The sequence below is a fragment of the Anopheles moucheti genome, chromosome 3 (assembly GCF_943734755.1).
Source record: "Anopheles moucheti chromosome 3, idAnoMoucSN_F20_07, whole genome shotgun sequence".
NCBI lineage: Eukaryota > Metazoa > Arthropoda > Insecta > Diptera > Culicidae > Anopheles > Anopheles moucheti.
This window is the reverse complement of record NC_069141.1, coordinates 48546883-48560711: the sequence shown is the minus strand read 5'-3', so window position 1 is coordinate 48560711 and position 13829 is coordinate 48546883. Positions and strand designations below refer to the sequence as shown.

The window sequence follows — 13829 nt, the reverse complement described above, 5'->3', positions numbered from 1 at the left end:
TGGTCTGCATTCTTCCATTGCTTTTAAATCCCTTAATGTGGCCATAACAATTTTGATAATGTGCTGCCAACCTTGTTCGTGTTTCAGGGAAAAGAACAAGCTGTGAAAAGTCTTGGAAAAAGTTTGGCCGAATGATGATTGCCATAAATATGCCGCCACCGAAGCGCAATAATGTTGTAGTGCCTGCGAGAAGTTTCATTTCCCGTTTGGTATTGTTTTTCTATTCTTTTTTATCTTTATTTTTGAATTCCAACCTGGCACATGGGTAAACATGGTCTGACAGAAATAGAAGCAAACAGTAAAGAAAACAAACAGAAAATATCCATTTTCCATTGCTTTTAAATCCCACCTGCTGGCATGCTTCGCCGGCAGGTTTTGTTCATCGCTCGGTATCAGGCCGCGGATCGGCCTCTGTGTCGCTCCTTCCTACCAGCCTCTTAGGTGCAAGTTTGAGCTGTTGGTTGACTTTTATTGCTTTTATCTTTGCTGTTCGACGTGAGAGGACGACAAAAAAAAAGAAAGAACGCCAACAGGCAGCAGGGGAATATTCAGACCGAGCGAATGACATTGCCGCCATCGGTGTACTTATCCTTCGCGTCAAGTTTTATTACTTCTCGTGGCGCTTGAACGACCGGGAGGAAGATTTCCAACAAGTGGTTGGCATTTATTAGAATGCTACTAGTTCAATTTTAGTAGGGAATGGGTAGAAATGGACTATCTGTTTCCATGGGCAGCAAAGCGTGGTTCATGATCATGTTATTTTGTTTTTGGTATATGGTTGTGCTACCTAGGATTATTAAATGACTTGCTGGTGATTTGTGTATATTTAATTCATAAAATCAAGTTACATACGATATTTATTTTCACCAGAGCCCTGCAGGAATGTCCAAAATAAAGTTAAGGTAATCTCATACTCATGTTAAATAATTTCATTTTAAACTTTTTCATCTTACAAAAAAAAACCGATATACCTTCTTCAAAATGGTGGAAACATTCACAGCACAAAGATCAGCAATAATGGATGTGAAATTAAAACTCATTCACTCTATTATAACTTGTAAATCTTGTTGTTCCTAAGGATAATAATGTAACCTTCTTCATGTTTTGGTCGTCTGTGACAGGCGACTGAAACATGCTTCGAGCTTAGTACGGATAACCGAGACCGAAGTAAACCATACCGAGGCGTATGGTTTCAAGGTAAAATGAACTTAAAAAAACTAAATTCCATGTCCAACGCTGCCAGCCTAGTAAACGGAGGAAACGTAAGCCAGGAAATGATTTTATGACTACGAAATTGCTGAACAATGTTGACACTGTATTGCACCGGAAACGGCAACTGCTGTGGAAAGCAGAGCGCCAGGTCTTCCGGATGCCCTCGAGATGTTTGACCGGGGCCTGGACATGGTAAAAGAAAACCTAGGTCGGAAGCGGGAACCAGGCTCCGTTCACTTGAAGCCGGTTCGGTAAAAGCTTCTTAGCTTTTGGTATAACAATTGAATAAATCTCCCGGCGGGAATTATAATGTGATGCTCTCGAGTGTATTGAGGTCAGGCGTTGGTTTGTAGCAATTCCACCAAGGAGAAGATTATTCACACCCTTCTGGTGACTGCAAATGGAACAGTCGACAGTCGAATAACAAGGTCATAAATTGATAAGCTCTATTGAAATGATGGCGTTTAAGCAAACGGAGGTTTCTGGAAGTTTGCCGCTTGCAGACCTAAATAGATGGTGTTATTTGTGCCTGATGCACAGTTTTTAAAAGTTTTCCAGCCAACGCATAACAGAAACTTTAATGTTAATAAAAAAGTTGTTTTTTTTTGCGTTACACTGATGACACAAACACAAACATTACGAATACTGACCATCAAGCTACGTCAGGATTGGCATTCAAAACAAATATCGAAGTGTAATTGAGACTTCTTTCCTTTTTCTACCCTTTTCCTTTTTTTCCTTTTTCTTACAGGTAAACTAATATTAGAGAGAGTTGTTTTGGTTTTCTGACCAATTTAAAAAAAATTGTATTTTGTAGTTGAGTTTATTAACTAAAACAACAATAAATTAGAAGCTATAAACATACATTAAAACACTTAGTCATACACACATACACACACACCCAGGACGAAGTGGGTGCTTCTCGCGTCCTGGTGCTCACGTCAACTAGATAACCATCGAATGTCATTTGTGAGTGTCACAATTGGCGGATTAAGCACATTAGAAACTGTCAACTTATATGTGATTAACATGAGTTATTAATTGATATCCTTGTTTGGCTGACCTTGTAACGTTCATTCCATTTACATTAATTTGTGCGTTCTATCTATATGCACAAGTCTTTGAGCAGAACCGCGTAATTAGTTACATTTTCAACATCATTATTCTTACATCATAGAAGAAACGTATATCAATAATGCACAGCGTTATTTGGATGTTACTCGTGTTGTAAATATTTCCTAGATATGTTCCTAGATTGAGTGCAGATTAGAGCTTTCATGAATTCTCGGGTTGTAACATATAAAAAACCCCTATGTGTGGAAAAAGAAACTGAAAGCCACGATAGCCATTCTAAATGAGATAAATGGATTTTCACCGTTTTACTAATGCCCAAACCCCTCTGAGTGTAATCCGTCAGATTTGTACCTTCCCAAACCCTTGAAGGTTCTTCAAATTGACGATGGAAGCCGTAGTTATCCCGACTCAGCATCAACATACCCGTCATCATCATCATCATCATCAGCATCAATATTATCACTTTTTGAAGCAACTGAGCCCGTAGTGCATTTGGGATCAGGAATCATTCCCCATCATTCCCATTTCGAAGGTAAATTGACATAACCTTTTTGAGGGTTATATTTTCTGAAGCCGGTTTTGGAGCATCAAGTCTCGTCCTACCAGGCATGTGTACACGTCTGTCATGGGTTTCTGAATAGTGTCTTTTACTTCTGGCTTTCCCCACACATTGGTCTGATGGGCGGCGAATGTTGTGTGTGGATGTTCCCTGAAAAACGTATATCGTTCCAAGAGTCTAGGAATAAAAACTAATACAGCGTAAGAAGCTGAGTGCATGACTGAGTCTCTTCAGTGGCCATCTTTTCATCTTCTGCACGGTTGATCATGAGTTTTATTTTTGTATTATTTATTGTGCTTTTTCTTTTTGCTCTGCCGAAGGTCAGAAGTATATCCTGAATATATCGTAAAAGAGAGAACTGAATTAAAATTATGTTGTCGCCGTCGGAGTACGGCGAAGAGTGTTGTGCTTGTATGACAAGCAGAACGTACGTGTAGAAAATAGACCTGGATCAATTACACAAATTTAGATGATGTTTAACCATCACCATAGTCACGGTCGTGAGAATAAATACAGAAATGAGGTATTTGGTGTTTGGTTTTCATTTCCCCGGTCGTTAGTATAGAGGGCAATGAAATGAGCAATGGGGAGTAGCTTTGATGAAAGTGCTATGAACCGGGTAGAGTTGTTTTAGGATGTGAAGTTTGAAACCGTTTCCCGTTTAGGTTCATGAAGCCACATCATTTTTACGTCAAGACAAGAAATTTACAAATTAAGCTAGTGGGGACGAAGTTCGGTCAATATTAAAAGCCACTGACACGGGTGGTAAACCAGAGTGCAAAATTATGTAAAGTGAGCTTAAACTCTTAAGCTTAATTATCGTATCATTATTGTTTTGCACCCCTGGAACATCAAACCGCACCGCAAAACTCGCTCTCGTGTTCTCTTTCTCTCTTCCAACCCGTCACCAGCCCACGATTGTTTGCGCTTCCCTTTCTTTGGAGTGTAATCGATACGCTGTGCGTGTACTTCAATTACTAAAGCTTTTGATAAATTGGATATTTATCTTTGACGTTCGATCGTGGGAGTAGAATCGAACTATGGCTGATCGAAGATTAACAGATCACCGGGGTGAAGTGGCACTGGAGCGGCGAACACAGATTGACGGTGAAAGGCGAAATTACAAATTGAAAGCCGAACAATTAATTTACCTGAGCAGTTGAGGTGGAATGTGCGATGAAGGAATTATTTTGCCTGTCGTAATTAATTGATTGGTTCTTGTTTTCTTGCCTTCCGAGAAGCATGTTGTTGTCTTTCAGTACAGCTGGGAGAGTTTCAAGCTGGACGCAAAAATAGTGGGTAGCTGTAGTGGGTTAGCTTTTGAAGTGGATCATTCAAATGAATAATTGCACAAATGTTGACGTCAATAGCTGATTTCGAAATCTTTTAACAAATATAAGTAGAAATTTAATTAAGTCGGAGAATTGTGTACCGATTTCATTTATTTATCAACACAAGCCGAGATAAAATACAAGCTACAGGTTGAATGTAGAAACCTTTCGCAGATATGCGCTGTAACACATTTGTAATAATGAAGTAAACGTAAATTAATTGTAATCTGATGTTTAAGGACACTTTCCAAATCGTTTGCAGGAAATTGTAGAGATACGAAATTAAAATAGAAATCGATCTATTTGAGAATCAAATAAACGTTTCAATCCGAATAACCTTTCATGGTTAGAAATAGCCAATTTTAAATCAGTTTTTGCGGTTAGATTGATGTACTCTCGTAACTGTTGTACTGGTTTAAACGAATATTGACCCGAAGCGCAAATAAACAAACCTCGAAATCTATTACGGTGCCTCACAATCTGAAAACCATCGAAAATTTGATCGTACTTGGATAAGGGAGAGCGAGAAACCGCGTTTAGAGTGGAATGGCGGTTTTGCCCAACATGACAGCACCTGCCAAAAGCAATAGCATAGCGCAACGGGGATGGTAGTCCGCGTCCCAGCTGATGAACGGAACTAATACACTTTGATTTTACCGGTTCGTTAGTAATTGTTTAGTTAAAAGTTTTCCCATTTTCTGTGGGATTTCTGGGACGGTGGCGATTGTTGCTATCGTGCCGATTGTTGTACCATAAAGGTGTGCCCACCGTACTACCCGCCTTGGGACGTCTGGTGTGTAGTACCACCACCACTACTACCGTTGGTTATGGTGAAAGGAACATTTTGTCGGATGGGCCATAAGTTTTAATTGACTTTACCTGAGTGCGTTGGCCGTTACCGTTTTAACGTTTCGCGCGCCACGGGTAGTTGGAAACTTGTGTCTGGGTTGCGCCAAGCTCAAACAGACAGCTACTAAAGGTGGTCATCCGTATTCTTTATAAGCACGAACCGAACGAATATGACAGCTTTGGGGGTGGAATCGTAACTGACGGCACAAGAAACTAGGGAACCAATATTTTGCATTAAAAATTAGGAGAAAGTTGCTGTCGCAAGGATGAGTCTTGCTAGTACATTTTCTCTAATGCGTTTTTGCAACACTGCACCGTCGGTGGAGTTCCAATGTCGACAGAGTTTCTTTACAAAGTTTGTGTATGTGTGTGGGCGTGGAAGTGTATTCTAGAGAAAGCATAACGAAGCAGGAAAGTTTCTCGAACTTTCTCGATGCATACTACACTGTCCTTGGGGGACTGAGTTGACTAATTTGAACTTCAATGTTGCTATGATAATACAGCATTGAATTAGGTTATAAATGATGTTTATACAATTAAAAAAAAGAGTAAATTGTATTGAATTACCAATTTCGAATGTGTTGTTCTTGGAATTGCAGGGGTTTATTTTTATAAGGGGGACGGCCCCGTGGCATGATGGTAGCGACGCCGGTCTTCGCACGAACGGACCGGACCAAAATCCCATCTGGACCAATTCCCCGTGCGCAGGTCTGACTATCCGGCTACGTGGTAAAATAAGTCTAGTAAGGCAAAAATGTCAGGCCTAAACCACTTGAGGTTGTTGTGCCGATAAAGAAGAAGAAATTTGGTATTGGCAGTAATAATAAGTTAAGTATATATTTGTTGAAAAAGTCTCTTCAGCTTGTCAGTTTAAAGAAAATAGTCAGTCAGTTATTCGCCATTTAAAAAGTGCGATAAAAAGTTAGTAACATTTTTGGGAATAATAATAGAATAGAATGGTATTTCTATTTGAAATAAATCACCTGTGGCCCATCGGACTTTCCGGCCTCGACCGGCTTTTCGCCGAATCGCGTATTGCGAGTCGAAAAGTGGACATATTGTTTCCACGAACCGAGCAATTGTCGATGTCATCATATTGCTGGAATTGCTAGCCATTACAATGTCATAAATATTACAATGGCTGTAGAATACAGTTCTAAAGGTAGAACATATGGAGACCATTTGGCCAATGTTACACTTTAGATGACTGGATGCATAAACCCAATACTTGTGGATCGCCGAAGTGCCTCACATATATAAATAAGTAGAGGTTTGCCCCAAAAGCACGAATGTTGCCAATTGTCGTTTGCGATGGAGTCTTGCTTAACTGGTCTTTTTTTGCGAATGCTTCATAATATTGCGAATAGTTGGTGATTGGTTCCGATAGGGTTCCCGAGTGATGGTTTCCCTCCTCTTTCTACATCATAGAATAGGTTATATCGATCTGGTACCCCAAGGTTATCTTTTATAAGACGACTATGTCGAAATCATGATTTTTAAAGCGATCAAATCGTCTCAAATATTTGGATGTGTGAGGAGGAGCATGGTTGAAGAAGATCGTGCCCAAGTAGGTGCTCATCATGCTCATGCCCGTTTTGGACGAGTTGTACAACACCATAGCGAACTCGATTTCTGGATTAAGTAAAACATAACTTTGGCTATCGAAACGAATATGCAATCGAGTGAGGAGGAGAGCAATCCCGGACCGACACTCGTAGAAACTTATGTTGTGACTTGGCTATCTCAGTAAGACAGATTCAAATGTACATAAGTTAGCCCCATACGTCCTGAACTTCTTTGCAACAAGGTAACTGCTTTATCAAAACCTTTTGCAAAGGAATTAACTTACAAGTGTATTTTCTTTCCCTAAGGAAAAATAATAATAATAAAAAGAATAGAAAAAGGTGGATGCTGGTGGTATAGGATGCAATTAGCAATAAGATCTGCCTGATCTGCGTGATGAAAAATGTAACCAGTTTAGATAAATAAAATGACCAATCACCATTGCAAAAAGTAAATGCTTTGGCAAAAATTCTTTAATATTTAAATCGTTTCATCATTTGACAAGTGAAAAAAAAGATTGTGGAAAACGGTATCAATTTTGTTTTCTTGTAACAAATATCTGATTATCACTTAAAGAGTAAATTTAAAAACACTTATTTCTGTTCGTAAAACTAAAAACATATGCATCGCAATGTTATGTACCACAATTCTTTACCACAATTCTGCTCGCTTAATCATATCATATAGGAAGAACAAAAATAGTTACAAATAGAAAAAACAGCACGCAAGAAGCGCGTTTTCGTCATCTGTAACTGACAGCAAGTAAATTTACCACAACCACACAACCGATTCCAATTGCTCGTGAGAAAGTGAGATCCACACCTGAACGCAACCCCCTGTGTCACCACACATTTTATTTTTCACCCAAAATTGGTTTCTGGTGAAGTTTTCCAATTTCAAGCCACACTATTGATTGCTAATAAAAAATGGAACAGAAATCAGCCAGAGAGCAGCATTCCGATTAAACTTTGGCAGGGAAGTGGGAATTTTCCGGTTGGCAAGCGAGTGCGCTCCGCTTTCGATAAGAAAAGGATGTCTGTGAAGGATACGCCATGCCCTTGGGATATTTCCATTTCATTTGTAGTCTGGAGGAGTGTTCTTGCAATGGGTTGTTGAAGCGATGGAACGAGCACGGAAGGGTAGAAGACCGGCATTAAGCTTCCTTTTTTTTTTACAAAACCATGACCGATTGAAACGATGTCGACGATGATGATGATGATGATGATGATGGTGGTGGTTACCCTGTGCTTTGACTTGTGAGCTTTCATGCATAAGTGCGATCGAAAGGTGAATTCTATGCATCGCGGTACGCTGTTCCTTCCAGAGAAGATGAGGTTTTCCATTTTCTGTTTTTAAAAATTCGGCAAAATTTTATTGAATTGCCTTCTTCTAACCGGTATCGATCGGATCAAGTCCACGTCTGTGAGCATGAAGGTACCGTATTTTTAGAAACGAATACTGTCCCAAAAACGAATGCTTTTCCCAAACATGTTCTACCTGTTCAGGAGCATCGTTTGTATACTATTGTTTTTGGCATCACCTCCAGCAGAAAAGAACGAAAGCAAATTCCCCATCCGGCACACAAGCAAGCTTTAAGCAAACGGTTCAACGATGGCTATTTAATTAGCTACAGCGAAATGCGATCAGGCACGCAGCCATCGCAGTTATGATGCTGTCTTGGCAAGTAGCATCAAACGTCGCCTTGAAGTTAAACAAGAAACGACATATGAACAAACACACACACACACTCACAAACCTGTAGATTGAGGACGAGCTTTTCGCGTTTCGGTGGAAAATGTTTATCTTCTGCATCGGAAAGGATCGCGAGTGTGCCAGGGTTTATATTTCTTCCAAGAAGTTCCAGCGTCTGACGAATGGACTACCGGTCCCGGGTTTAAGAAGTGCGCACATAACACCATTTCCATACATAAACACATGCCCGCAAGGTCTAGTGAGGGATTCAGAAGGGCAAGGTATGGTGATGAATGGTAAATTGTTAATCTTCCACGTTTGGCTTTTTTCCGGGGCGGTTGGGAAAGCGCCGAAGGGGTGGGATGTTTGTTCCGTTTCGACTTCCTCCCAACGCGAAACCACTGACAGTGTGGGGTATAAATCAGGCCTTCATTCCTGGCCCTGCACTCATGGTGAACTTGTTTTACTGGCACTAAAACACACACACACACAGACATACCGTTGCTAGCATGTTGGAAGATATGCGGACTTGCTTTCGGCACAACCTGTGGCGTGTTAGTTGCGAGGAAGATGCCCGGAATGACGAAATGGATGTCAGGTGCGCCACCAGCTGACTCGTACGAGCATGTCGTGATGGAATCAACACAAAAATAGAGTTGTTGTTAGAAGCACGTTTACGTTTTTTCTTTACCCACTGTGTATACATCTGTATTCCGTTTTTCGTGTATGAAGAAAAAATACCGCCAGCAAAAAGCCTTCGGACAGAGATGCGCCGGGGGCAACGCTTTCCTCAAAAGTGCTCACAACTTGCTTTCGTTATTTAGTTAGCTGTTCTTTGTTACTTCTTGCTACCAAACGAAACGGGTTTTTTGAAACGTAGACCCAATCAACGACCGGTAAACATGAAGCCTGTTTTAGCACAGAAAACATCAGTTCCATCAGCAACTTTTACATAAAGTTGGCCGGCACGCGAGTCATGATTGTTGATGTATGCAGTCATGTTGTCACTCGATTTCGCTTACACTTAGAAACGCATTTGTTCGGCTTACCCTTATCTAAACAAAGCGACGACAAAAACGAGCCTCCAAATGCACACATCTTCCATGTGTTTTGCTTGTCTCTTGAGGGAAACCCTCCTTGCTCCTAATAAAGAGCGAACTGATGAGACTGGAAGTTTGTCTCTGTCCAACTGCACCACCCAGTGAGTAATAAATCTGTCACGAAGTTTGCCTGGTAGCACCAGAACTTGGAACGACACACCTTCACTAGGAGCTGTTTGTCACAGACTTTGGCAAAGGGTGTGGGTCGGATCCAGGTTTAGTTTGTTGTGACACCCGAAATTGAATTTTCTTGTGTGGCGTGTGGTAAAAACTGGGTATATAGAGCAATACGGCACTGTGACCGCTACCTTGGGTTTAGTTAGTTATTATTTATTACTTCATTAAGCGTAATGTGGGCACGTGCATGGGGGAAATGTATGATAGTTTTGCGTTTTGAGACACTGACATAATGAATAGTTCAAAAATAGCCTCAAGCCATTTAATCACGCCACTTCTTTTGTGACAAAAAAGGAATTGTCATACGAAAAGGGATTTAGGGAACTTGGCGCAGAAAATGCAAGAAGCTTACTTGCATTAGGTTAGAGATCAAGGCTGGTCGAATGAAATGGAATGGTATTAAATAAAAATAAAATAAAGCGAAATTAGCGAAATTGCACCTTGGATGGAGGCGCATGGTCCAAGACATATGATAATATCCCGCCATGGAGGTGCATGGTGGCCGATAGAAATGTGCAAAGATGACAAACTTTTTTTTACTAAAATAAATTTAGAGTAATTAAAACAATAACTACCTAGAGTGGAAAAAACATGTCAAAAACGATGCGCTAATAAAATAATAAATTAATTTATGGTTCTTTACAACTTCAATTTTCACACAAGATACGCGGTGCGATCACTGCCGTGATTGGCAGTTAATCTTGTTCAAACCATCACAGTAGGCTGCATCCACAATCATCCATCCAGTAAGTAAGTGAAGCTCTAGTTGAGGGGATAATTGAAGGGAGCTCATGGATTAAGTAGCGCTCCGAATAGCGGACATGAAATAGATACATAAATATTTCCCGCTTTGTGTGTTAACTTAAATAAATGTATGGTGGTTTAAGAGCGAAGTTGAATTTTGTTTCATGTGCGCAATTGTACGAGAATAATTTGAAACATAGGCTGACGAAATTGTTACGTTCCTTGCATGCGGGACCATTTCATTAGAAACAAATTCTCCTTTTAGACACATGTAACTTTCAGCATATAGCAGCGTTTCAAAATATCGTTAAATAATTTGCATCGACACTTACCTTGCCATCCGTTTTCCTGTAGCCTTCGTGAATTTTCCAAATCAGTTCCGGGCCGGCACAAGCAACCAATTTTCCAACTTCAAAGTACTGCGTGATCGGATTGTTGTCGTAGGAGTTTTGAGGCGGCGCACTGGTGGTGGCACTTTTGAACTTGGAAAACATGGTCGCGGCCGGCATAACATTTAATTGAAATAGCGGAATGTTGACTGCTTGCTTGGACACCGCTGGCGACAACCGTCGAACGTCGTATGAGAAACCGACCCGACGAGCTGGTTTCTCCGCCCTGTGAGCTTATATTCGTGTAAAATTTTGTTTTTGACGGAAACCGATACCAACTTCCGAGCAGTGTCACGCTCGAGCCGGAAATTGGTACTAGCGAGGCTTTGGCGCTGTATGTACAACAGAAAGTGATGTTTTGTTTTAATTTCGGTAGTCTTGCGCCGTCAGGTGTATGCTCGTAGCGTGCAGAGGCTTTCCGAGTTCGGAAGGGTTCCGTGTGGTTTGAGTTTGTAAAAGTTCCACCACCTTAATCAACCGGTCAGCCTAACGGAACGGATCCTGTTTTGCATTTCTCGCTGGACGTATGTATGGAGTCGTCAATGCTCGCAGCTTCCTCGTGCTAGGAATACCCCCGTACATTCAGCTACCTGGCGTGGGTATGATTAATGTCGGACCTGAACCATCATTTCACCTCAAGGCTCATTATCCCTTTTTGGTCGAATCGAGTCGGCGTAAATGCGCTCTCGGGCTTTTGAATTGCAAAGGTGAAACAATATATGAAAACGAAACAGAACCAAGGGACGATAGGGTACGCGATATCTTCGGTTCGTGCGTTCCACCAGACCTTCGTATTAAATTAGAATTGGAGCGTAAGCCCTGCGTTCTGGCACTTTTCGAAATGGAAGTTTTCGCTTTAAATAGCCCGATACCGCACAGTCCTAAGGGATCCCTGTTTCTGCAAACGTTGGGAAGAGATGACGGAGCGAAATGGTTTGCACTAATGCCGAACGTGCTGACCTTCCTCTGATGAGATGCGGCGAAGAATCTGTCGAGAAAAATACAAGCAAAGAAACCGGAAAAAGTTATCAAATGAAATTTGATTGCAATGCAAACGAATAAACAAGCAGGGCAAATGGATTCAGAAGTGTTTGTAATTAGTCCCGTAATATGCAAATAGTAAGCTGAAACATTTCCTTTTTGCTGTTGAAGTTCAACGTTGATTCCGGACTCTCATAAAGTTCATCAAACTGTGTATCACCCTAATTACTCAAAAGTGTTTCTATACGAAAAAATAAACATCTCATTTTCTAGCTAAGACATAAAATTAGAGTGATTATTAATTTATTCTATTAAGCAACAGTTAAATAATACCAAAACTTATTTAAAATGTTGTAAGTGAAACACTTCAAAGTGTGTTTTCTTTTATTAAAAACATGAAAGCCATTAGGATGAAGTCTTTAGTACTTCAAGGTTTATTAACCGTGACCCATTAATATTTTCAATTATTGTTGCGAATTACTGTTGTTATTACTGTTATTGGGTCGCATTTTTAACATCTCTGAACTAGATGAAAGGTCTTCAAGCTATTGTCTACGAAAACCTTCGAGTGCTATTTATAAATCTAATAATAGACTGCCCATTGCAATATCATTGTATTTCAAACTGCCGCGAAAATAACCCCTAGGCTTCGCTGGTTACAATCACCGCCCTTGCACTGATTACTTTGAACAACCTATCTCCTAGATTCTCCTAGATTATTTTTTTTAATATTACGTATTCTTATCATGTGTAGTGAATGTAAAGAATTAAAAAAAATAAAAACGGATGAACATAATCACACACTTTTGTATGAGATTGAGTACAGACACAACTATTGTTCAACGGTTATCGTCCTTTTTATCGGCAAAACAACCTCAAGAGGATTTGACTTGCCATTTCTGGTTTTCTTTGACATTACTCGTCCGTAGCTGGATAAGTAGTGCACGGATTTGGGTGATATTGTACCGGTCATGTCGCGTGGAACGACCTTCCCATCCAAATAAACATTCGGGCCGCTCGAATGATCATAGCAATTATATGAACAATTGAACTGCTTGAAACTCTTCTGAAAGCACTTTTTCTTAGTAGGCTTTGATGGTGTTAAAATTCATTTTTCATTTCATGTTACTACCAAGTTTCCATTCTGTCTCCAACCGTCGTTCGGATCGGATGCATGTTTGCTACGCTCCGCACAAGATACCGGCAATCCCGTAAGAGGAAAGGTCAGCGACTGTACCCAGGTGTTACCATCGGCAATAGTAGTAGTGTTAGTGAATAAAGATAATAGTGCGTACGAGGTGCGTAGGTGTTACGCGCACCTGCTAGTTCCACTGTTAAGCGTGTTATCCTTCTCCTTTGTTGTTCGTACCGTTCCGTCTCGCTTACTTGTAGGTAAGTCGAAAAGTCACGTCGTTTTTGTTTTTCGTAAAAATTATTATTTTTGTTAAAAAAAAAAATAATAATTACAACTCAACCCCGTTCCGGTCTCTTTGGCCATAAAGGCCAGGATGGAAGTTGAAAAAACTTCCTCCGACGATGGGTTCACCCCGGTGGCAAACAAAAAAAGAAAGTCGGCCATCCAAGAGGATGATATTTTGCCGCAACAATCCGCTGCGTCGGTAGTCTCGACGTCCCCGGATGGTGCGCAGAGGCACCGCAGTTACCCGATCTCGCATCGGGGTGAATTTCGGGTGTTCATGATGCCCGGTAAAAAAGAGCTGGACATGCTAGCAATAGCATCGTCCTTGCATAAAAAATATTCGGCTGTGACGGACGTACTTCGCGTCCGCACAAATAGAATCCGGGTCGTCGTGAACGACCGAGTGCAGGCGAACGCCATTGCAGCGGACCCTGCCTATACGGAGAACTACCGGGTGTATATTCCCGGTAGCATTGTTGAAGTTACTGGTGTGGTAGAGGATCTCGACATTCCAGCTGAGGACCTCAGAAAATACGGAATGGGCGGTTTTCGCTCCTGTGCCACCCCAGGTGTGAAAGTGACAGAGGTCAAACCTTTGTACACTTCTTCCATCATAGATGGTAAGAAAGTGTATAGGGAGACCCGCTCAAAGCGTGTCACTTTCGAGGGAACCGTACTACCGGGCTATATCGTGTATGAGGGGCTTCGCGTCCCTATTGCAAGACCCTTTGTCTCCAA

At 41.0% G+C, this 13829-nt stretch overlaps 1 protein-coding gene across 1 annotated transcript in view; it reads right to left on the bottom strand.

Moving 5' to 3' along the window:
• The window catches only part of LOC128300741 (SCY1-like protein 2), a 71669-nt gene extending 60859 nt beyond the window's left edge, over positions 1 to 10810 (bottom strand). The window contains exon 1 of the mRNA XM_053036917.1: positions 10634 to 10810. Within this exon, the coding sequence (XP_052892877.1) occupies positions 10634 to 10810 (177 nt within the window). The remainder of the gene's footprint in view (positions 1 to 10633) is intronic.
• Between the last annotated feature and the right edge of the window lie 3019 nt (positions 10811 to 13829).